Raw genomic sequence first — 22,940 nt, 5'->3', positions numbered from 1 at the left:
ATATTGTGGGTTTTCCTCGATTTGAGGTTTCCCACTTGTAGATTAAACCAAGATTTACCACACACAGAGAAACCCCCTAATGACTAACAACGTAAAAGTGGTAATAAGAAGTAGATTTTGGGGAATATCCTCTCAAATACTGGACCAATGTGATCTCGCCTTGACGTTGGCGGTCTGACTTATGGAGAAGAGACCAAGGCCTTCTTCAACCAAGAGTCACACCTTTATGAAAATATTGCATCGACACTTGTACCCTAATATTGACCTTAAATTAGAGATGAGAAAAAAGTGTAGTCCAATCTCAATCGAGAGATAAGAGTACTAATAGCCCCCACTACGAAAGCAAGATCTAGGGAGTATATCATAAAACCAATAGCATATGAGTAAGAATCAATAGCATATGAGTAGGAATCTTGGCCATCTTAGCCCTTTCCTTATTACATATGACTAGGGATCTTGACCATCTCATCCCTTTCCTCATTATGTTTGGAACAATCCTTTTGGCCCACTTTCACATATGGAGGCAAGGGAGTACTTATTGCCTTTCCCCTCTCTATATTGAAAGACTTGCTTACTCTATTGATATACTCAGCCTATGATAGATAGATCCAATAATCTCTTCCTTCTATCCAACATAATATGCATGTCGAGATTATGACTTGTTTCTTCCAAATCTTTCATGTCAAAGTTATTATGCAACTTTTACTTCAAAACATCTACATCATGGTGATTCTTCTCAATTGTAAGCATATCATTCTAAACTAAGTAGGCGTTGTTTGTAAGTAGTGGGTGTAGTTGTGTTTGTTGCGTTTCTCTCTACTCTTGTCTCGTCAAGTGGATGTAGCACCTTTAGCTCCTCAATGTCCAATAGCTCACATTGTCAATCACGTGTCCTAGCTTGCTAAAGTCTCCCATAAGGAAGACCATCCCAAGGCTAGAGTACTCCATGATCCCCTTTACAAGGCATTTGCATGGTGAGAGGATGTCCCCCTTCCTTCTCCTCATTTGCTGTTGAGAGGTCTTTCCTATGCCGCTCCTCCCACTATCACAAACTCCCAACGCCGAGGACTAGAAATAGCATAGAGCAATATAAATGAATTGCGCCCATGTGGTTGTATGTTGATCCACATAAAGAGAACCCCTAGGTCTCGAATCCATTATCTATATCTTCCCTTAGAGCTCTAATCTGTAGAGGATGGTCTCCCTTCTTGATCCTCTAGATGTGTTGTAGTGTATATACTTCCCCTATACTCTTGGTAATCCCCACTCCATGCTCTCTTGTGTCTTGGTGAGTAGTACAGTGGTCTCTAATCTCCATCACGTGCTCGAGCCGCCCTCAATGTTTCCATAGGAAGCCATCCTCGCCACTATATGGCACAGCTCTGGCTCATAGGGGATGTAGGGCCCAATTTGGGGACGCGAGGCGGCTTTAATCTCAACCGTCGAATCACGCAGTGAACTAGGGGTGAACTAGGGTTGGGTGATTTGGGGGTGAACTAAGGGTGAACTGGGGGCGCCTAAACTAGGGTATGATCATGTGCCATGCCAACATGGACAGCGACGCGCGAGCGTGGTGGTAGGGCATTCATGTGGCAAGCGAGACGTCCCGGGTTCGACCCACACCCCCAGAGGCGGGTGAACTAGGGGTGAACTAGGAGTGAACTCGGAGCGCTTAGTTCACCCCTAGTTCACCCCCAGTTCACTGCGTGATCCGACAGCTGAGATTAAAGCCGCCTCGCCCCCTCAAATTTGGGCCCTAGATCCCCCTACCAGAGCCATGCCATATAGTGACAAGGGGAAGCCATTGCAGTTTCACATCGCCACGTGTGTTTGCCTCAACATGGCCCCGTCCACCGTCCAAAATTGATAGGATAGTCATGGGCAACATCCAACAACAGGGCATCCGCTTCACAATGTAATGTGCTTTCTATAAGTCCCTATTCAATGACCTTGCCATCAATGATGATTTGACCATCGCAGTATATAGCTCTCTTGCCCCCTATGTAGGCATGTAGGAAAATTCTATTTGACTTTGGCTCGCAGCAAATATTGTGCTACCTCCAATGGTCTAGACGATTGCCACCCTGAGTGTGTGTGTGTGTGTGAGAGAGAGAGAGAGAGAGAGAGAGAGAGAGAGAGACGTGGTAGCCAGTGAGCTCCCGTCCATTTAGTATGCAATTTTCATGTTTTTACGTCTTCGGAAATTCTCTCATATGACCTATCATTGTGAAGCACTTGGAAAATGCAATTTATTGAGCTGTAGAATACAAAATTTGGAGATTAGATGTTCAAGTTGTGATGATGCTTAAGTTTGATCTTTAGTCTCAAATTTAAGGAAAATTCCCATATTCACCTATATTGAAAGGAAGAGGTACCTCTTTGCAATTTCATGCATTCCAGAGTCAATGGTTATACTGTCTTGTGGATGACTACCAATGGTTTATACCTTGCACTTTCCTCGAAGGTGGATCTCAGCTCACCTTAAATCCAGCTAGACATGTGAGCCTACCAGTTCTTCCCAGAAATGCACATTTAAAGCCCATTCTCTGCACTCTTATCATCAGCATTGAACCCATCAGGAAGCAGGGTTCAGCAGCCTCCCATAAGCTGTGGAAAGAGCACCTCTCTAAATGCAAGCATTCCACCATTTGCCACTATACTTCACTGTACTATTTTCCATCCCACAAAAGCTTGCTAGAGAGCACAGCACCAAATGTTAATGCACCGTAGGTTCGCTATGTAACTAAGAGACCCCCCCCCCCAAAAAAGGAGGGAACTGAGGCCCATGACCATTGGACAATGTGTGCCATACCAACCCTTTCTTCAAGGAGGCAGGGAAAGGTCGCCACCACAAGAACAAGGCGTTATCATTATGGCATCACATGCTTGTTAATAGGCATGTGCAAGCATGTCAGGATATGTCAAAAAATGCCTGCAGAATTCACACACACAGTTCACAAATTCTTCACAAATATTAGTTCACATTGTGCTCCCATAGTAACTTGGGATGCCCATTTTGGAGCTTCCTGTCCCTACACTACCCTCCTCCCAGCACCGTCCCCTTGTTTTGGACCCCTCCAGTGGAAACAAGACTCCCCTCTAAGCCCCGTCCCAGCTCTTCGGGACGTGTCCCGTGTCTGTGTTCCACACATTTCACAGGGCATTCATAATGATTTTACATGGACTTCACTAAGGTAGTTCACATCAATCTTAAGTAGGATCAGGAGGTAGTCATCCAATCCCAACGCTGCCAATTCATTGGGACCATTGATCTCCTAGAAGAGGGGATGTCACATAATCACGAGGATGAGTCGGCCAGGTTACCCTTCAGCCAGATTCCAAAGGGAGATTAACCTCCACACCTTTCTAGTAAAAAATACTGTCAATTTGAAAATGCAAAAATTCAACTTGTGGCCATCTCTGACAATCTTGCCTTTCTGGCAGAAGTGCTACCAGCACATCTCTCTCATGTGACTCCCAAATGCATCTTCTTTTGCATGGGCAAATAGTTTTACTTCACGTCATGATACCCTGTGAACACAATACGTACATAACTTCTGAAGAATTTTTGAAACAAAACAGTAAACTGACAAAGATTTTTGGTTGCACAAGCAAGCCATAATATGAAGGTACAGAAGGAACTTTTGATCAGGGAATTTCATATTACATTGGGTTGTACAAAATCGAGGCCAAAGGGTGATCAACTGCTAGTTTGCAGCAGCCCTGGCCTTATTCCCAGCTGGCCTATCAGGCTATCAGCTATGTAGGAGAACCGAGCTCAAAAATAATACAGTAAATCTTGACCACTCTGCAAAAGTTACAACAGCTGCCCTCGATCTAGAAAGCCTATGAGTGGTGATGTTCAATGCACCACCAAAACAAATGAATTGAACGTATATTTCAAGAATTGCAAGACAGCCAAGTTTTGTTGACTGAAATCTCCACCTGGGTTTTGCACCAATCTTAGTTTGAACCTTTCAGGCAACAGCCGCTCTCGTACAACCACCATGTCGAAGGTCAACATTAAGTACAGCCACGTAAGACATCTTGAAGCTGCTGCACAAGGACTTCCTTTTCTGCTGGGTCTACCTGCTCATAGACAATATAGAAACTTTGTCAGTGGTCTTTTTATATACATACACGTTCAGAACTCTAAATAGATAGATGGTTCATATTAGTAATAGTAAGTATCTAAGTTTTAACATCTCAATGATAGAAGATGGAGACATGAACAAAGGGGCGAAAAGGGCGGAGAGAAGAAAAAAACCCACCTTCTGTAGCAATGCCCCAAGGGCTTGAGGTAATGCCTTGAGATCAGTAGACGAGCTTCTAAGAGAGAGCATCCGATCTACTACATGCTGGGCCCTCAGCTTTTCCAGATGCTCCTCTAAGGTTTTCTTGTCACTCAACCACTCAAAGAAGGCAGCATCATCTTTCCAGACCATGACCTCTTCCTCGGAAGAACAACTTCTAGATAATAAAAACCATTTTCTGACAAGCTCAGCAGCAGAGGACCGAGTTACGCTGCCTCCAGCAGCAGCTTTTACATCTTTGACAAGTGACTCTTCTGCTACTCTTCGTTTCAGCCGCTTGTAGAAATAAGATCGTGCATCAGACCACTCAACCACCTTCTTGATGATGCCCTTGGCTTCTAGCCTTGTTGCAGTATCATGCAGCTCAGCAAATCGAATAGCAACCTGTTTATAAACTGGTAGCAGCAGCTTTTCCCGAGCTTGTATTTTCTTCTGGATTATACCAGAGTCGTTCCCACCTGCAACATCTCCTCGTAGCTCTCTTTTGAGATTCAAAATTTCTGGGTCCGATCGATGCATACAATCAAGAATCTCCTTTGTCCGGAATTTAATCTCAATCAATCCTTCAGGTTCTAACACGCCTGCTTTGGCAGTTGTTTCTGCAAACATTTCTACTTCATCAGGATTTATCTTGCTATCTACCACCACCCATGCTCCACCACGAAGCTCTCCTGTTTTAGGAAGATATACAAAAACAGGGTGCTCGTATGTACGTAGATTCTCGACAATGTTTGATCCAGCTTGAAGGATTCCCTCAAACAAGTCTCTTTGACCTCCTGAGAATCCTCTCCAATTGGCCATGATAAACACAGGTAGACCTTCCTTATTGAAATCCATCAAAGCTTGTGCCGTCTTTGAAGCTGAATCAGGAAACCACACTTGGCCAGCTTGAGGCACTACCCTTTCATGTGAATCAAGCTGACCAGGGTCTGCAGGAATTTTTTGCATCACAGTTTGCGTCTCCACAGCAATAATGGCGACAGGAATGCCTCCAAGTCTCGCACGACCGATCACCACAGTCTGTGCCCAACCTTCTAGAGTCTCTGTAAAGCTGTCCTTATCAAAAATTCCTGATAACCACTTTCCATTGCTTTGGACCCCACTGATGGCAGCTCGAGGATCACACGAATTTTCAGGATTATACTCCACAGGCCTTTCTGGAGGATCAGAGGGTTCAATACATGGCAGAGGCCCTCCAACATATGGTGGAACATAACTGAGCCACTTCAGTATTGCAGAGACGCCTTCTAAATCATCACCGACTATAAGGTGGGTAACACCATTCACACCCATGATTTTGGGTCCACCTAATTGCATTTGGGAGCTGTAAACTTCCCGACCAAGCAGCTTATTTAAAGCAGAATAACCAGTCAATATAATTGGCTGATCACTTCGTTGAATGCATCTCATGCCCAATCGGGCAAGGTAAGCACCAATACCGACTGTGCGTCCTGACACATATGTCAGAGTAAAGGTTTCTTTGTAAGCACGTGAATAGGCACCTGCTATAGCCCCACTGCCAGACAGATTTTCAGCCCCAAGCCCATCTTCAATTCCTATTATGTCATCAATGACCCACCGGACCTCCCCAGAATCAAGCTTCAATTCATGTGCATTGACTGAAGATTTTATGCGGGCATAATCTTCCTCTGTCAAATACAAGTATTGGAAGCCTCTGTCTGGAGAAAGGCTATCTGACCATTCAATCTTGAAGCAAGCCCTAACTTCTTCTGCCACCCCTATTCGAGCACCTGAATTTGCTGCCAGATAAATTAAAGGAAGCTTCTTCTCACAAGCTAGATCCGTCATGGCCTTGAAAAAATAGTCTTCTTTTGGACCAAAAGCACCAGCACCATGAGTGGCATCATTTGCAACTATCATAACCTCTCTCCCTGCTGGAAACTCTGGGGTATTAAGCTCAAAGATCCATCCAATCATACCCACATCATTGGATGCTATGGGACGATCAGATTTCACCAAAGCACCTCCCCAGCTCGGTTTCTCGGCAAACACCAGCTCAGTGCTTCTAAGCACAGCCTTGTCTGATGTGCCCCAGCCTTGCCATAGTGCTGTCTTGAAAAGCTGAGGCCATTTGCAAGCAAACCAAATTAGCCATGAAAATCAGAGCTCAAAGGAGCAAGAGCAACTTCCAAAAATTATTGAATTACCAGCGGGAAGTCATAGCAGTAAGTAGTGTTGTTCTTTCTTGCAACCAATCGCTTCCGTTCTACTATATCCAAAGGTTTGTGATTCGAATCAAGGGGCAAAGAATGCAATGGACCCTGAGGGTAACCTTCTGGGGATAAGTAGACCAGCGACTTGCTGTCAGCATCCACAGACTCTGAGTAAATCTGTTCAAAGAGCAAGAGTGGCAAAACAGTGTCAAGTGCATAATAAAATAACACGCCTACTACCATGAGCAAAGAGGCAAAAGTCACCTCCACAATACAAGTGTGGCTAGTGGGGTTGGTCACAACGATTCTCCATGCTCCTGTCACTTGGGCAAGAAGATCGACTTTGACTCGAAGCTCCCAAGATGCTACTGCCAAGCGATGCATTCGTAAACCCAACCTGCTATGTATCCTATGTGCAAGATCTTCCAGAATTTTGACAACTGTGTCTTTTCCGAGCTGTTTATCTCTGAGCTCCTTTGTTGTGCTAATCCAGAAGAAAGAAGGTATATTAGTGACCAAAGTTCCCAACACAAGGCAGAGAGGTTGTACCATGCAAGTAAGGACGCTAGTTCACATACCTGCGATCACATAAGTCTCTAATCTCTTGTGAACGTAATATACTCAAAAACATATGGACATAATCCGCTCGAGTTTTCACATCATGGGCAGACAACTCTAGCTCCTCTAAAGCTCCTTGGAGAGCTGCTATGACACTTTCAGATGTAAATGATTCTGTCTCAGTTCCCAACAAGTTGCTGGGCCGTGGCTGCCTAAGCAGCGCCCTCAGGAACATTCTTCGAATTGCAGGCTTGTCAACTACACTATATATGTGCCATAGCCGGTCCCTTGAAGGAGCATATCGAACATTGCTATAACCCTTCAACTTGCTCTGCAGCAGAATGAATTTAGATGTGGAGTCAACAACCAACATAAAATTGCTCAAATTAACTCTATACAGGAGGAGAAATACCAGTTCCAAAAGATTCGATAGAGGTGGTTCCACATGGCGAAGAATAGGCTCTTCCACAAAGCGCTGCTCTTCTTGGGACCAGTAAAAACAATGCCGCATGGGAGACCGACCTTCATCTCTTTGAATGATACAGCTCACAACCTTGACACCAGCAGCATTGATTGATGATGAAAGAGGATCGTCTTTTAAAGCCTTCACTAACTTTTCAACCCTTTCTTGAGCTTGGTCCTCATCCCCACTGCCCACACAACAAATGCACAACGGGCACAACACTCAGTGCAGAAAAGGGCATTTATTTGACAGCCAAATTGCTACCATCCAACTATTGCAAAACCACACATAAAAAACCAAAACTCTAAACGCACCTATCTTGCAGGTTATTCATTGCATTATTGATGCCAACAAGAGCCACATGTAGAGCGTTTCCTGCACCACTTGATGCAGCCCCAGCAGCCTCTTTTAAAACTGCGCTCACGGCACTCGAAAGTACACTCAGACTTGTAAGAATGACCATGGCCCCCCACTGTTTAGTGTCTAGACTATCAGAGCCCTCCACCATAGAGGCACTCTTGACAGGAGAATCGTCCCAATATTGCCAAGATGCAAGAAGACCTGAACGGTGCCATTGCATCTTAATTGTCCCTTTTATGAGGTGAGGCTGAGAAAATAGGAAGAGGGATCAGCTGCAAACACCAACATAAACTTTAAAATCATTGCTTCTCCCTGTCAAACTACACAAACCTGATAGAGGCGCCTGATGTATGTCTCTATGACTCGTCTTTGCAAAGTGAGATCGCTGTGATCAAATAAAGCCAGTAAGGCATCCTCGACAGCCTCAGGAGAATTTACGACATCTTCAATTCTCTGCTCAATAGCACTCCTCCTGCGTGGTGTGTAGACCCCATCACTCCCTTCTTCAGTGAACATCTCAAGCTCTGACAAGCTCCGAGCAATACTAGAGCGGAGCTCACTAAGTTTGGTCTGTTCAAGAAGTTGGCTTGCTCGCAGAGCTAACTGAAAAATCCAGATTCAAACTCTTCAATCTCTTTCAAGTTCAGTGGACTCTCTTAAGGAAAAATGAACCATGTCTTTTACCTCTGCAAATTTTGGATCATTAAGAGCAGCGAATCGAATCAACTGCTCCCTATAAGCAGCAGGATTTGCATAGACAAGCGCTCCCATAAGCCGCAAAATGAGTTTATTCTTCATCCTCACTCCCTGCTCAACGCAAAAGCAATCTCAGTTTAAGTTGAGTAGACGTCACTTGACATAAGCAGGTTTCTTTGACGGTGATTCACCTGGTGTGAGAGTACAATGTCTACAACTTTCAGCAGATCCTTCTTGTATTTGAGACGCAGACTTTCAATAACATCTGCCTGTGGTGAAGAAAAAGATATTAACAGGCAAAAGATATTAACAGGCAAATCTCATCAAGATGCAGAAAGACAAAATGATAAAATTGCTCAAGAGCAATGACCTCAGGAGTCTCATTGAATAGTTCTTCAACATCTAGATAAGAATTGAATAAAGACTGCACTATGTTGCAGGCATGACCCTCCCGTCCACCTTCATAAGATTTTGCAAGACTGGTCAATGGCTCCAAAAGCCTCTCCATTGAAGATTTATCTTTCTCTGAAGTAGAGGAAACATAAGCCTGCATTTGCAAAATATGAAACATTATGTGGCCCAGGAACCACTTAACCAATGAGTTCAAAATTTTAAAAACGTGACAAACCTCCAGGATGGCACGCAGAGTTTTTGCAGGAAATTCCACACCTCCCAGGCCAAAAGCAAAAGATGACTCGTACTCTTTGAACTTCATGTCAAGCTGTACACAAAGTTCAGGTGAGCGAGAAATTTTGTAATCTACCTAGAACCCTTAAATGGAGAAAGAGACAATTAAGCTTATCTAACATAATGACTAGCAAACCTGAGCCTTGAGATCCTTTGGAAGACGAGTTGCAAGAACAGACATACACTCTTGCCACTGGAGTAGAGGCAGTTGTGGGTCATCTAAACAACTTAGGAGAGTCTTTACCACCTGGAAGGAGAAAATCCTTCAAACATTAGTAAACCCTACAGCACTGTCAATGCTCACTAAAGGTAGCACAAAGAATACCAAAAAGGACTCACTTCATCGACATCATGGTCATAACCGGCAAGCACATTCAAAGCAGCATGTATGGTGGCCGCACAGCGCTGATGCACTTTTCCTGCCATAGGCGTGGGCGGTCCTAGAGGTGGAAATGCACCTGCATATGGCACTGCTTTTCTCACAGCAGAAGGATCATCTAAATCAAGCGACGCTATCAAGTCCCCTGCCTGATTGAAAACACCACCAACCAGTCAATAGTAGCCACCATTTGAAACAAAATCTATACACCATTAAATTTTCATTCAGGCCCTACGACAAACATTTTGCAAAATAAGAGCTCAATGATTGACTAGACCACAAGAAACTCTGGTTGTGTATAACCATACCAGCATTGCCTGGCCCTCCGACAGTCTGAAATGAATTGTTCCAGCAGCAGGACACAGAAGTGGCATGCACATCTTCATGACTTCCACCTCTGCATAAGGCATGTCAGCATCCACATGGCTGCCATCTGACACTAGAAAGCGTAGAAGTTTGCAAGGGGTTTCTGCTATCAGCCGTGACGGGTCATGATCATTCTGCACACGGAAACAAAGTGGATCAAACTTTAGAGACCAAGAGCTACAATAGCACAACTGTTCATTCTCCTCACATAACTACTGATATTTAAAAAAGACCTGAAGTAAGCACGTCTGGCCGTTGATTAAGAGGCGAGTGCCAGCAGCTTCTTCTTCTGCATAAACGACATGACTGTTTCCATCCAACTGCAAAGAAAGTTATATGAGCATTCTGTAACTGTCAAGCCAAATGTTCCGTATTGTGGCATATAATAATCACCTGGATCAAAAGACCTCCATCTCTAAGAGTATAGAAGTCAGCTTCGACCTGTGAGTTATTTAGTTGTAGTCTGTAGCTACCTAGAGCACCTCTTACCAAGTCAATCTGGCTCAACATCAATCAATCATAAGCACTGCATTTAGGGGGAATTTATTCACTTATGTCCAAAGGCTATCCAGGAACTTACAGTATACTTGCTTCCCTCTATATTGAGAGAGATCTGAAAATTGACCAAAGAAATGTTCTGCCACACAGAGTATGTCAGATTAGTTGGATTGTTAACCGGCAGTTGGATCATGTCAAAATCAATGCTAACACACAAGTAAGATTTGTCTATCTTTATGTAACCCCCTGTACCAATAACATGATAGAAAGTAACCAAGCATGGACTTGACCATTCTCAACAGCGAACCTTTGGTGGTATCTGTCCTTTCTCCAGGTAGCCTATGTACTCTGAGACTCTTCCTGATGTAAGCATTGAAGCTTTCTGAACATGACAGAAACACAGTAGTCAACATCTGCAGAAGAAAGAAACTTTCTTTGGCAAACAGAAAAACCAATAGAACCGTACTTACACAAAGAGCACCCCCAATAACGGAAAGAAACCATGGAGGCCGTTCTGCTCTAATTCGCATGGCAATTCTGCTGTCTAACCACCCAGTGTGGATCCTGTTCTCTCTATATTCCAATGCCTGCCAATTTGATATTACCAACAGAACTTTTAAGGAACCTATCATAAAACAAGCTCTTCATGAACGTTTCTCTATGCAGATTACTCACATGAATCAGGTCAACTGTGTAGTCTACATTTGTGCGTATTTCGCCCCGGATTTGAAGATCCTTGAGACCAAGGACCATATTGGCAATGGCTAATCCCCTATTCTCTCCAAAGGCAAACACGTGTCCTGCAATAAATGTACTGCTATTGAATTCACTTACCTCAATAAGATAAGGCTGCCCCAAACTCAAACCCTAAACACCTAAGTATCAGCACGGGCATGTGCAATGACTTACCAAATTGTGAGTCCGAAAACTCATGTATGCCACCACCAGACTGAAATAAGAAGAGAAAAGTTTAGTAAAAGAACAGAAATAAAAACACTCTTTTTCCCTCCTTCCCTATAAGGAGGGACTTAGGCTACCTGGATCCTGGAGGACCTCTTTCACAAGGGCTCCATTAGGTTCAAACTCTATATCTTACGAAGCTAAATAGAGCTAGGTAAAAGGTATCAGTTCAACCTCAAAAAAGAACATCTATGAACTCCAACACCCGGTCTTCATTACAAGACATTGATAGGTACATCTACTGTACTATGCATAGTTCCTTGTTATACTAGATAACAGTATGGAGAAGTACTCAGAATACATACTAAATCCCCTTCTCTACAAAGTGCTCTTAAGAGTTTGCATGCAACAACGATGATACTTTGAGTGGTTCATTGCCATATTCTCCAAGGTTTGCATGCAAAACAAATGATACTTTTAAGTGGTTCATTGACATAAAATTCTGAAAATGGAAATGATAGTCCAGATGTATGGCAGGTATCAACTGATATGACTGGCATGGACGAACGGATAGCAGTCTCCCTGCGCACGTCAGTTTCGCACTTTCACAAGCCATCAGCAACTACCTAGCGGGACCACGGCTTCAAATAGGTGGCATATCATGACTGTTGAAAGATTAGAGATTGCTCAAGGGGAGAAGGTAGATTTAATAGGCTTCATGCCTAAGATCTTGACCAAGCCCCATTTCATGGTCACCAACCCACGAGTATACTTGTCCACTAGGAGCCAGCTTTCTGATAGTCCTACTTGATCTCCAAGTCAACAAGCTTCGAGTCTCAATTTACTCAACTGAGCCAATCTCTTGAACGAGAGATTTGCAAGCGATGCTACCAATAGGCTCTTAGTTCGGCTACCCTCATTCAAATCGTCCCCAGCACTAGCAGACTTCATGTCATTGGCAAGGTTTAAAATTGAAAACCGAACTCATGGCATCTTGATCCTGTACATTCGAGTCAACCAACTGAGCTTTCAATCCCATTACCCAAACTCAATTTAGCAGACTTCATTTCATTAAAGATGACAATTCGGAAATCGAACTCGAGACCCACAGTTTCATACATTTGAAATCCACCAACTGAGGTAGGGCTAAGATGATAAATCATCACAATCTGACAATAGGTAGGAGATCAGTGTATCTTGCACCATTTTGCTGGAGGATTATGATTGACTACTTTAGAGACAGCACCATGCTCATACAGCTTGTAGGACTACCCCAAGTGACCACTGCATCACAAGCCAACCGCTAGGGTAGACAGATCCATGGCAATGACATTCTGCAGCTCAGGGCCCTGCTCAGGGCCACGTCCACAACATTTATAAAACAAAGCTAATGTTCACTACCATAGAAGCTGCCTGCTAAGATTTTATAGCCCATTTTTGTGTCAGTGAGCAGATTACATCAGCTCTATGCTTCTATAAATACCGTGTCAAACTTCTACTTCCCAATTCATAACAGTTTTTCCACCCCGAAGTGGATTGTGAAAGATGTGATTGATTCTCATGACGTCTTTGACCTTGCAGAAACCTCACTCCCTCCCCCTCTCGCTCGCTCACTCACACACGCACACGCGCGCACACATGCAAAACCCTGCCTAATGTCACATACCTTCACCGAAAAGTACGCCCAGACATTTGGCTTGCCCCTAAAGCTGAGCTCCTGAGAACATGAACAAACCCATCAGGTTAATAGATAAAAACGCATCAATATTCAGCTGTTCTAATCGTACTGGACAACTAATGTACTTGAACTTTGCCGCTAGTGGGTTTGAAACCATCATCTGGGTCTTCGCTAGTTACTCGTACTGCCACGCAATGTCCTTTGGGCTTGACTGACACAGCCTGATCAAAGTCAAACTCGGTTGCTTTCTCACCAGTTCTTGCCCAGGAATCGTAGCTTCCCCCTTCCTCTTTTCCATAGAAACGCCTCATCTCTGGAAGGACGAACAGTAAAAAAAAGATAATCTATAAGCATGCAAAATCTTGCTAATATCTTCAACCTATCAAAACAAAACACCTCATATTATCGACCAATAAAAAGAAAGGCGGCTCAGTTTTCCACTGCACAAATCACACTGACATGCACAACTTGCCAATTGACATACCTGGAATCTTCCACAACGGGATACCCATGGCAACACACAATTGTGCCGCAGGCAGGTTGACTTCAGCTATCCACTCGGTGACAGGATGCTCAACCTAAGCATAAAATGATTTGTTAGCCACAACACCACTTCAAATTCACCTGATAATAAGCACAAAAGGTCCACGTATCACCTGCAGACGTGGATTAAGCTCCAAAAAGTAAAACTCGCCCGTGTCCATGCTGTAAAGATACTCAACAGTTGCAGCTCCCACATAGTTGACACATTTTGCAAGACGGCGAGCCCCTTGTTCCAGAAAATGGATAGTCTCAGGAGAAGCAATTGTTATGGGACCCTCCTCAATAATCTACATATTATCGACAACAACACTGTTAGAACAATTCAAGACCAAGGGCTTCAATGTAAAGTTCCAGCAAGTGGCCACACCTTTTGATGCCTTCTCTGTACACTGCAATCACGACTATGCAACGCTGCAACATTCCCATATTGATCACAGAGCAGCTGAACCTCCAAATGCCTACTCTGCTTCCACAAAAAAATTGTGAGCGAAGTTATGGAACCGGAAACAGTACTATATAGAGACGCTTATGTGAAGCAACCACCGTGACTTAGCCTAGGCGACATCTGATAAAGATTGATGATACCAGAAAAAATTGATTTTATATATATTACAGTAGTGCTCAAGGCAAAACCTATCAGATATAAAATCTGCAGCCATACCTCCAACCATTGAAATTTGGCAGCGTAGTTTTGGTTTCAAAACTCAAGCTGCCACAGCATATCTCAAAAAACAGCTGAGCGAACAGTTGCAACTCTGGCCAATTGCTCGTTTCTCTTGATGCCACAATTTTGCAGCACTCTTGAAGAAATCCAAAAACTAAATGGTATCATTAAGGACACATAACCATATTACGGATCCTAGCCACTTCCTTTTCCACCAAAAAACCCTTGTCATACCTGATTCATACTAAACATAGCTTATCTAAAATGTGGCTTTGATACGCTCTTTTTCCTGCCACAGCACACTTTTAAAGGGAAAAACAAAAAAGGAACTAAGTTATCTTCCTATGAGGTTTAGAGGTATCAACTGGTGCTTATTAAGCACACTCACATAGAGTAGAACACGTTAGGCTTGAAATCAGAACCCCGTCACTTAAAAAGCTTAAAAGCTTCAAAACCATCAACAGACATTATGAAAGGCAGGTGTGTAGATCCAAAATTTACCTGGGAAGCAACTTTCATTGTGAAAATTGGAGATCCAGGAACCTCTCCTTGAACTTGCTTGAACAACGCTCGAACCTCATCATCGTTGTGAACCTACCTCCAACAATAACAGAAAACGTCAAGCTTACTGAATTGCAATCAATATAATGCAAACCTTTAACGATACAATGTCTGCCAGAAGATCTGTGACTAACCTTCCGAATACCTTTTCCACCACCTCCCCAAGACGCCTTGATCATGACAGGGTAGCCCACAGATTGACAAGAAGTGACCGCCTCTTCGGTGGTATATACACAGGCTGATTTGTATAGGTCCTCAGGAATGGATTCCTTGCACACTTCAAAGGGCACTTTTACCTGAAAAGGTGCAACTCTACATTAGATGGTGTTGGACTTCAACATTAGAAGGACAAACCTAATCTCAAGAATCTTACATGTGAACCACTCCAAGGAAGTGTGGGCACCCCTGCTGCTTGTGCAATCAAGGAAGAGCCTATTTTATCTCCAAGTGCAGCCATAGGTGCTGCTGGAGGACCCAAAAAAGCTATTCCGCAAGCTTCCAAAGCATCTGGCAATTCTGGGTTTTCAGATGCATGGCCCCATCCAGGCCAAACAGCTGACACTCCAGTTGTTTCAGCTACCTGCATAACCATGTGATTCACCAAATTTCTTGTCATGAGCTGAACACAGTTGCATGTGTTATGCAAACAAGATCACATGGATACATGTGCGTTTATGTGCATGCATGCAGAAGGGTACATGTAGTTATTCTTTGAGCAGACACAATTCATCACTATGCACAAACCTCTGTAATCAATTGCACATTTGCGTAGTTATTGTTATTAGTTCCTCCGGGAACCTCCACAAACTGATCAGCAATGCGGATGTGTTCTGCATTTATACGCATGTCTTCTGGAGTTGCCATGGCCACCAGTAGCACTGCTCTCTCTGTGCCAAACGTTTCATATGACCAGGATCGGATGCTGCGCATGAATTTGACAGCTGCCATCCCATTGTTTGCTATCAAAACACTGTTGATGGGTCGATTGCCACCAAGACATCTGCAAAACTCTTCTAGCTGGGATTGGACAGCTGCATTTTTCATCAAAGGCTTCCCATTTGACGGGTTCCAACCCTCACCAACTACGCCGCCCATGGTGGCGCTTGCAAAAAATCTGAACAGCAAAAGAACCTGGATTAAGAGGGCATTCAATACCTTGTAGCTTACACTCCAAAGGTCTCACATATTTTGATACAAGCGGACAACATGCATCTGGATGTGTTAGGTTACACTGAAGCACTGGGGTTTTTCTGCTTTGTGGGGTGCTGCCACATCAAGATGAGCTCGTTTCTTCAAGAATCGAGGAGTAAAGGTAGCAAGAAAGAGGCTTAATAAGCCATGTGTTGATGTTTCAGTGCAAAAGAATCCAGCTATTACAATGTGTTGATTTGTGAAGGTATAAATTTGCGCTCAATTGTCTACAAAACAGCAGAGAAGATCTGTGATCTCTCATTTGTCCTCAGAGCGCAACTTTGTGTGGGTTCATTACATTGAAACTCTACTCAGGCATAAGTCAAGAGTTCAGTTGAAAACCCCACCCACATCAGGAGGCATTCTTTGTTTAATGGCTTGATCTAGCACCTTACAGGAATTCCAACTGCTTGACCAAATCTCTCTCTCTCTCTCTCTCTCTCTCTCTCTCTCTCTCTCTCTCTCTCTCTCTCTCTCTCAATTAGAAGACGTTAATATAACATTTCATTTCATATCATTTCTCTCTCTCTCTCTCTCTCTCTCTCTCTCTCTCTCTCTCTCTCTCTCTCAATTAGAAAACAGTGAGTACCTTCCACTGATAGCAGCTCCCGGTGGGGATCCAAGCGCAGGAGCTGAATACGAGCAAGAATGATTACACACACGCACAAACACTGTACGTGGGGGAAGAGAAGAATGGAAGAATGAAGCAAAATTGGGGCAGCTAAAGAGGCAATTAAACACGAGGAGAAAGACACATACAAACAAATGCAAGGGCACCCGACATTGAGAGAGAGTAGACTTTTCAGCAGAACGGGGGGACGGGGGAGGGAGAGAGAGAGAGAGAGAGAGTGGGCGTGTGCGACTGTCGCAGCTAAAGTAAAACCAAAAGCGTGAAAGAGGATAGAAAGGAGTCCTTAGAAACACAAGGAATATCACTCGCAGCAGGAAGGCGAGAAACGAGAAGTAGGTGGGCGACTTTGCACTTTCGAGAGCTGAGCGCAGAGAGAGAGAGAGAGAGAGAGAGAGAGAGAGAGTAGAGAGAGCGCAGACTAGCGGCAGACCACTACTTTAGATGTGGCTCAATCACCATCGCCTTGAACAAGGTCAGATTTACCGGCCAAACAGCTAAAATGGAGGTGGGTGTTTTATTACCTGCGTCTACAACAGAGGCGTCCCTGCTTCTCCCTCTCCAGCAGCCTCCCCTGGTCTGACCTCGTCAAACCGCTGGCCACCTCCATCGCCCATTTTGGTGCTATGACCACTCTCCATAGCCAACCCCCGAGGGCCCTGACCATTCGTTCATACTTTTTAAGGTTAATCAATAGATTTCTCTCTCTACACACCTTTTGCGCGCAAACAGTTTTTCTTTATTGCAGTGTACACACACTCTATGGTTTCCACATACGTAGTTTTGTCAATTGATTGCACAAAGACACATGCACACGCACGTTGCCAAGGTCCAACATACGCTCATGTGTACACACACACTTTTTTAAGAGTTCTCACTTGGCAGAGTTTACCCTCGCCTTCGAGCATCAGCCTAGGGTAGAGGAGCCAGTAAGTGGCCGGTCCCCAAAGGAGAGCCCTCTCTACCCCCAATAAAAAAGACAAAGTTGCACCTAAGGCAAACTCTTCTCGTGCGCGCAGTGGTTAGATCACAGCTGAGGTGTTAATTTCCAATACGCGGATGGGAGGGTTCAATCCTTGCTGGCATCAACGTTTCCATGTACCCCCGGGGTCGTCTTCCTACTGGTGCTCCATTTTGTTACACACGAATTCAAAGATGTGATGCGTGTTTTCACGATAGTCCGTCGTAGCTGGTGCCGTCTTTTGCTGTTGCTGCGCCCACGTAAGAGCTTCTTGCTACCCCCTCTCTCACTGAAAATAGTGAAGGAAAGCTCCCTCAGCACTCAGCACCTGCTTCAACTTCGTCGTCTCTATACTGGCTCATCTACCCTAGCCTTGCCTAGAAATTTGACTCTGCCAAAATGGACACATTTCTCGCTTACCCCCACCCAATTGAGGCGTTCACGCAACGAGCAAGCAGTAAAGAGACAATGTTGCTAGCTTGAGTAACGATCGTGTCTATCTTTGCGTGAAATGCCTCTAAGTGTGGGCATGCCTCTTTGCCTCGGCTTGTGTTGTTCACAAGAGCCATCGGGAGGCTATTTGCCACCCAATGAGGTTGATCATAGAGTAGGCTTGTAGGTTGGGAGTGAATCAGTAGGCTTGCAAGCTTAGAGCGCATCATCCTTTGAGGGGGGTGGGTGTATGGCCCACTTCTTTGGTGGGTCCAAAAAACATCGTTCATCACCTGACCTACACATCCCTTCAATTCATGGTGCCTTCGCCCAGATACTAGTAAAAGCATGCGATGCACAAAGACGCCAAAAATGGCGCAACTTCGACATTTGGGCATTTACTACTAGTCCCTCTATGCAAAAGTACTACCGTAGATTCTTTACATGCATAAATTGAGAATGAGATTCAGCTGATGATCCTTGCACTCAAATGGCCGAAAATTTTTGTCATAGGTCCAACTTGCTTAAACAAAAACAATTTTGAAATACCGCAAAATTGAGATTGCTTTCACCTTTGCAGAGGAATGCTTGTTTTTGGTGTTATAGCACTTGACCCTTTCTCTTACTTGTCATGTGTATACACACACAATCTTCACACTAAGCAGATGTCACATGCACATGGGAACTGCACTTGATAGTAAAGCTGTTGGTTGCATACCTTCTAGATCAAAAGAGTTCGCATAAAAGGTCTCCCTACTAACTGTAAGGTGTGAGTTTTGTCCTAGAGTCACTAGAGTATGAGTTAAGGAGAGAAGAGGTGGAATTATCCCACATGTATTGGTGCAAGGTTGTAGAGCTACTTAAAGCTCATTTCATGAATAAACAAATCCATTCTATGTTTGCATTACATCTCTCTTGTTTACAGTGAGCTTGTGATGGGTTAGCAACTACTCAAGATCGTGTTTATGAATCCAAGTTAATCTATCTTGGAGCATAATTGGCTTAAGCGATAATCTAGCTTAGAATCATCTGTGTGTGTGTGTGTGTGTGTGTGTGTGTGTGTGTGTGTGTAACCTACACACACTCACTTGTGTGCACAATGTTTGTCTTTCATCCACCCTAGCTAGCACGATCCCATTCCCATCAAGTGGTATCAGAGCTTTTGTGTGCTAGCTAGGTTCATTAGTATGCATTTGTGTGATTAGCATTCCCTAATCTTTATTTGCAATCCCTAATCACCACTTGGGCAAGAGCATGCTCCAATACCCTTTGGTGATTAGGGGAGGGGGAACTCGCATTTAGCATTGGTTGTGTGTGCAATAATTCAATTAGTGTGTATCGTTTGTGTTCACTTTCGACCAATCTTGCATTAGCATTGCTATCATCAATTGCTTGTGCAATTTATGTGTGTGCGAAGTCGCTGCCAAGAGCAATCCATTGTGTTTTCCCTTGCCTTAATCGGGCCTTGAACGCCAAATTAATTGGCTGATTAACTTTTGCAAGTTATGCATGTGTATAGTCCCAGCTTTAAATTTGAGCTCTTAAGCTCCAAAATCTAAGGGGATTAGGCCATCTAATCCTATTAGGTGTGTATGTGTGCCTACACACTGCAAAGGCAGGCATAGCAAAGTTTATTTTGGAGTGCTTCACGTGGAAAGCTACAAGCTTTGTTGGCTTAGCATACTATAATTAGGTTGTTGACCCACAGGTTGCGGCTCAAGGCTTGTGGAAGTTTAGGAAACGAGGGCGGACGTGAGTTTGGTGCTCAATTGAAGTGAAGAATTCGATTGGGTCCGTTGGCAGTGACTCACATGCTGCAACTTTTTGTTCCACGGGCGATGGATGCCAATCGGGTCTCAAATCGCACTATAATTAGGTCAGCTCCGTAAGCAACAGATCCCGCGGCTATGCCTATCCACGTCGAGCACCCCTTTGGGGGGCCCCTTCGGCCCTACTACACCGAGACAAACCCCAAAGAGGAGCTCATTCCCACGAGTTTGGTGCCTCGAGCCTCCGAGACCCTTTAAGGGTTTGCTCCCACCAAGCTGCAGCAGAGCAACATTCAAGCTTTATCAAAACCATTCAAAGCCAAACCATCACGAGCTACATCGAGCACATCAAGGCACTCAAAATTAATCTCTCTCTCTCTCTCTCTCTCTCTCTCTCTCTCTCTCTCTCTCTCTCTCTCTCTCTCTCTCTCTCTCTCTCTCTCTCTCTACAATCAACTTTAGTTTTTTTTGCCACCAAGCACCATTTGCAAATGTATGTCATAATCTACATTTACACAGATGATTTTTTAGTCGTGCTTGTGTAAAAAGAAGTAGACACTGGCTGGGAGACTTTCCTAAGCTAAGACCCCTCTACTAGCTCAATGGAAGAGAAGGGTCTTAAGAAGTTTAGCGGGGGAGGGCTTTCACACTTGGCAAACCAAGTTGAAAGGCTACTTAATGAAAAAGCAGTTGTGGGGAGTAGTCAAGCCAATGAACATTGATCCGTCATCCTTTAATGGAGCATACATACAGACACGAGGTATGAGCGCACAAAATCAATCCAAGGACGAGCAGGCATTATGAATCATAATCACAACAGTACATTACAATTATGTACACTTTACTGATGATTGTGAAAATTCATCAAGTACATGGGAAGCACTAGGAAAAAAACTTTGGAGCTAGGAAAAAGAAAAGCAAAGTGAGCTTAAAGAAGGATCTATACAAATTAAAAATGAAACATAACAAAGATATTGCAAGCTTGGTCAGTCGCCTTAAAAGCATGATCACACAACTAGCTTATCTAAACAGTGCAGTACCAGAGGAGGACAAAAGGCATTATGAATCATAATCACAACAGTACATTACAATTATGTACACTTTACTGATGATTGTGAAAATTCATCAGTTGCATGGGAAGCACTAGGAAAAAAACTTTGGAGCTAGGAAAAAGAAGAGCAAAGTGAGCTTAAAGAAGGATCTATACAAATTAAAAATGAAACATAACAAAGATATTGCAAGCTTGGTCAATCGCCTTAAAAGCATGATCACACAACTAGCTTATCTAAACAGTGCAGTACCAGAGGAGGACAAAATTGTAGTTCTTCTAGCAGCCTTACCACCTAGCTTTGACCATACAATGACCATCATTAAGGAGAAGGATCCAACACCAGATTTTCAAGATGTAATCAACTCTTTAATGTCCGAGGAGAAGAAGCGAGGGAGAAATGTTCCTTCAAGGGGAGGAGACTTTGCAATTAGTTTGAGTAATAAAACTTGTTTCAAGTGTGGCAAAGAAGGGCACATAGCAAAGGATTGTCTAGCATCGAAAACTTGAAGCATTTGTGGGAAGAAGGGTCACCTTCCTTCCAAGTGTTTCAAAAAGGACAGAGGCAGCACCAATAGAAATCCGAGGCCCAAAGTCTATTTGGCAAAATAAGACAAAGATGAAGATGAAGAAGAAGGTAGAAGTAGCCTTCTAGTCTACGAAGATATTCTCTAGCTTTTGTTTTGCCTTTCCCATTCAGTTGTATTTGTTTGCTTGGACTAGCTTTGTCTCAGTTTTATACATCTCTTTTAAGAGGAGGCGTCATAAAATCTAATATCTAACCAACCCAAATGATTTTTCTCATATTAAACTGATCATTTAATGTGGGAGAATAAACGGGAACAAGGGTTAATATATAGACATGTGCTTATAGATCTATCTCCACACGCAACACGGGGCCAATGGTAAAGGGGCTAGAATGAGAGACTGTATGTCAAAGAGCAAGGCTAACCAATGGAGCATAAAGACCTTAGGGTTAGCTTCATTGAAGACCTCCAATAGTTAGTGTTAAAAGTCCTTTGACCTTAGGTGAGCTAGGGATGTGCTTATGGTGGGAACCTAGCCCAAGCTTAAGGTGCTTGCCGTACTTGATGACTAAGGTGCTTGAGGTGCTTGTTGTGCTTGTCGACTAGGGAGCTTGAGGTGCTTGTGGGAACACCACCTAAGCTTGAGGTGCTTTGTCATGCTTGCTAACTAAGGTGCTTGAGATAAGGTGTGTTAAAAAGTCAAGATTCAATCCCTACAAGGAGGGGCGAGCCCTACAAGAGGGGGGATGAGAGAGAACACACACACACAAGGCATGCCTAGTACAAAGAAAGCAAAAAAGACACTTGTCAAGTTCCTCCTCATGTTGCCCTCATGGTGTGCCTGAAGCCTATTGGTTGGCCACCCAAGGGGTCCAATGATAATTTAGGAGATTTAATTAATTATCTTTGCATTTATCAAGTCCTCTCTCTCAAAGAGGAAAGGGGGACACTTGTCCCAAGACTAGTTTGCCTGCTTGGTATGACTCTTGCTTATGATTGGCTAGGCCTGAGGGGTCCAATGAGCTTCAAGCATGAGCTACAAGGGGGGGTCGACCAAAGCAAGTAGGGGACATGGTAGAGGGGTATACTCTCCCACACACACACACACATACTCATTGTGTGAAGTGCAAAGTGCAAGAGCTCCCTCTCCTTCTCCAAGCAAGTAGAGAGGTTGAGACTGGCCGTGAAAATTTTGGTTTCCGGTGAGTGATTTTTCTTCACGCACAATAGCTTCTCCTCATAATGGGGGCCTTACAAATGTGCCTTTTTAATACAGAAAATTACAAGGGGTAAATTAGGCTCCATACTTAACAATCTCCCACCAAAGTCTCAAGTATTTCATGATGCAAAGCAAGTTTTCCGACAAACAAATGAGGTCGGAAAATTTTCTTTCGCAATTTGATTTTTATATTGCTCATATTACTGGTAAGAACAATCAAGTGGTTGATGCGCTTTCACGACGACCAAAAGTTAATGCGGTTTAGGGACATAATGTTAGCCCTTGCTTTGGGGAAGAAAAAGGAACCATTCACCTTGCAAGATGG

General features: G+C 43.7%; 1 protein-coding gene across 3 annotated transcripts; it reads right to left on the bottom strand.

Moving 5' to 3' along the window:
• Positions 1-3,624: 3,624 nt before the first annotated feature.
• On the bottom strand, positions 3,625-17,341 carry LOC147437670 (acetyl-CoA carboxylase 1-like). 3 transcript variants are annotated; one of them, XM_086487165.1, is made up of 32 exons: positions 17,184-17,341; positions 15,585-15,954; positions 15,214-15,420; positions 14,975-15,136; positions 14,781-14,873; positions 13,983-14,078; positions 13,729-13,902; positions 13,557-13,650; positions 13,198-13,385; positions 13,061-13,111; positions 11,404-11,443; positions 11,170-11,294; positions 10,965-11,081; positions 10,802-10,876; positions 10,577-10,633; positions 10,390-10,494; positions 10,230-10,316; positions 9,939-10,130; positions 9,591-9,779; positions 9,388-9,498; positions 9,193-9,285; positions 8,935-9,111; positions 8,756-8,833; positions 8,553-8,675; positions 8,199-8,471; positions 7,823-8,115; positions 7,458-7,695; positions 7,066-7,376; positions 6,752-6,971; positions 6,482-6,664; positions 4,272-6,395; positions 3,625-4,089 (listed from the first exon to the last, which is right to left on the bottom strand). In XM_086487165.1, the coding sequence occupies exons 1-32, from the start codon at positions 17,324-17,326 to the stop codon at positions 4,024-4,026; spliced, it is 6,855 nt and encodes a 2,284-aa protein (XP_086343291.1). In that variant the 5' UTR covers positions 17,327-17,341; the 3' UTR covers positions 3,625-4,023. The 3 variants fall into 3 exon arrangements, with proteins under 3 accessions (XP_086343291.1, XP_086343292.1, XP_086343293.1); XM_086487166.1 differs by lacking the exon at positions 17,184-17,341 and adding an exon at positions 16,621-16,865; XM_086487167.1 differs by lacking the exon at positions 17,184-17,341 and adding an exon at positions 16,379-16,510.
• Between the last annotated feature and the right edge of the window lie 5,599 nt (positions 17,342-22,940).

Source organism: Adiantum capillus-veneris, chromosome 17 (genome assembly GCF_014529385.1).
Source record: "Adiantum capillus-veneris isolate H3 chromosome 17, ASM1452938v2, whole genome shotgun sequence".
Taxonomy (NCBI): domain Eukaryota; kingdom Viridiplantae; phylum Streptophyta; class Polypodiopsida; order Polypodiales; family Pteridaceae; genus Adiantum; species Adiantum capillus-veneris.
The sequence above is the reverse complement of the archived record's forward strand: the minus strand, read 5'-3'. Positions and strand labels throughout refer to the sequence as shown.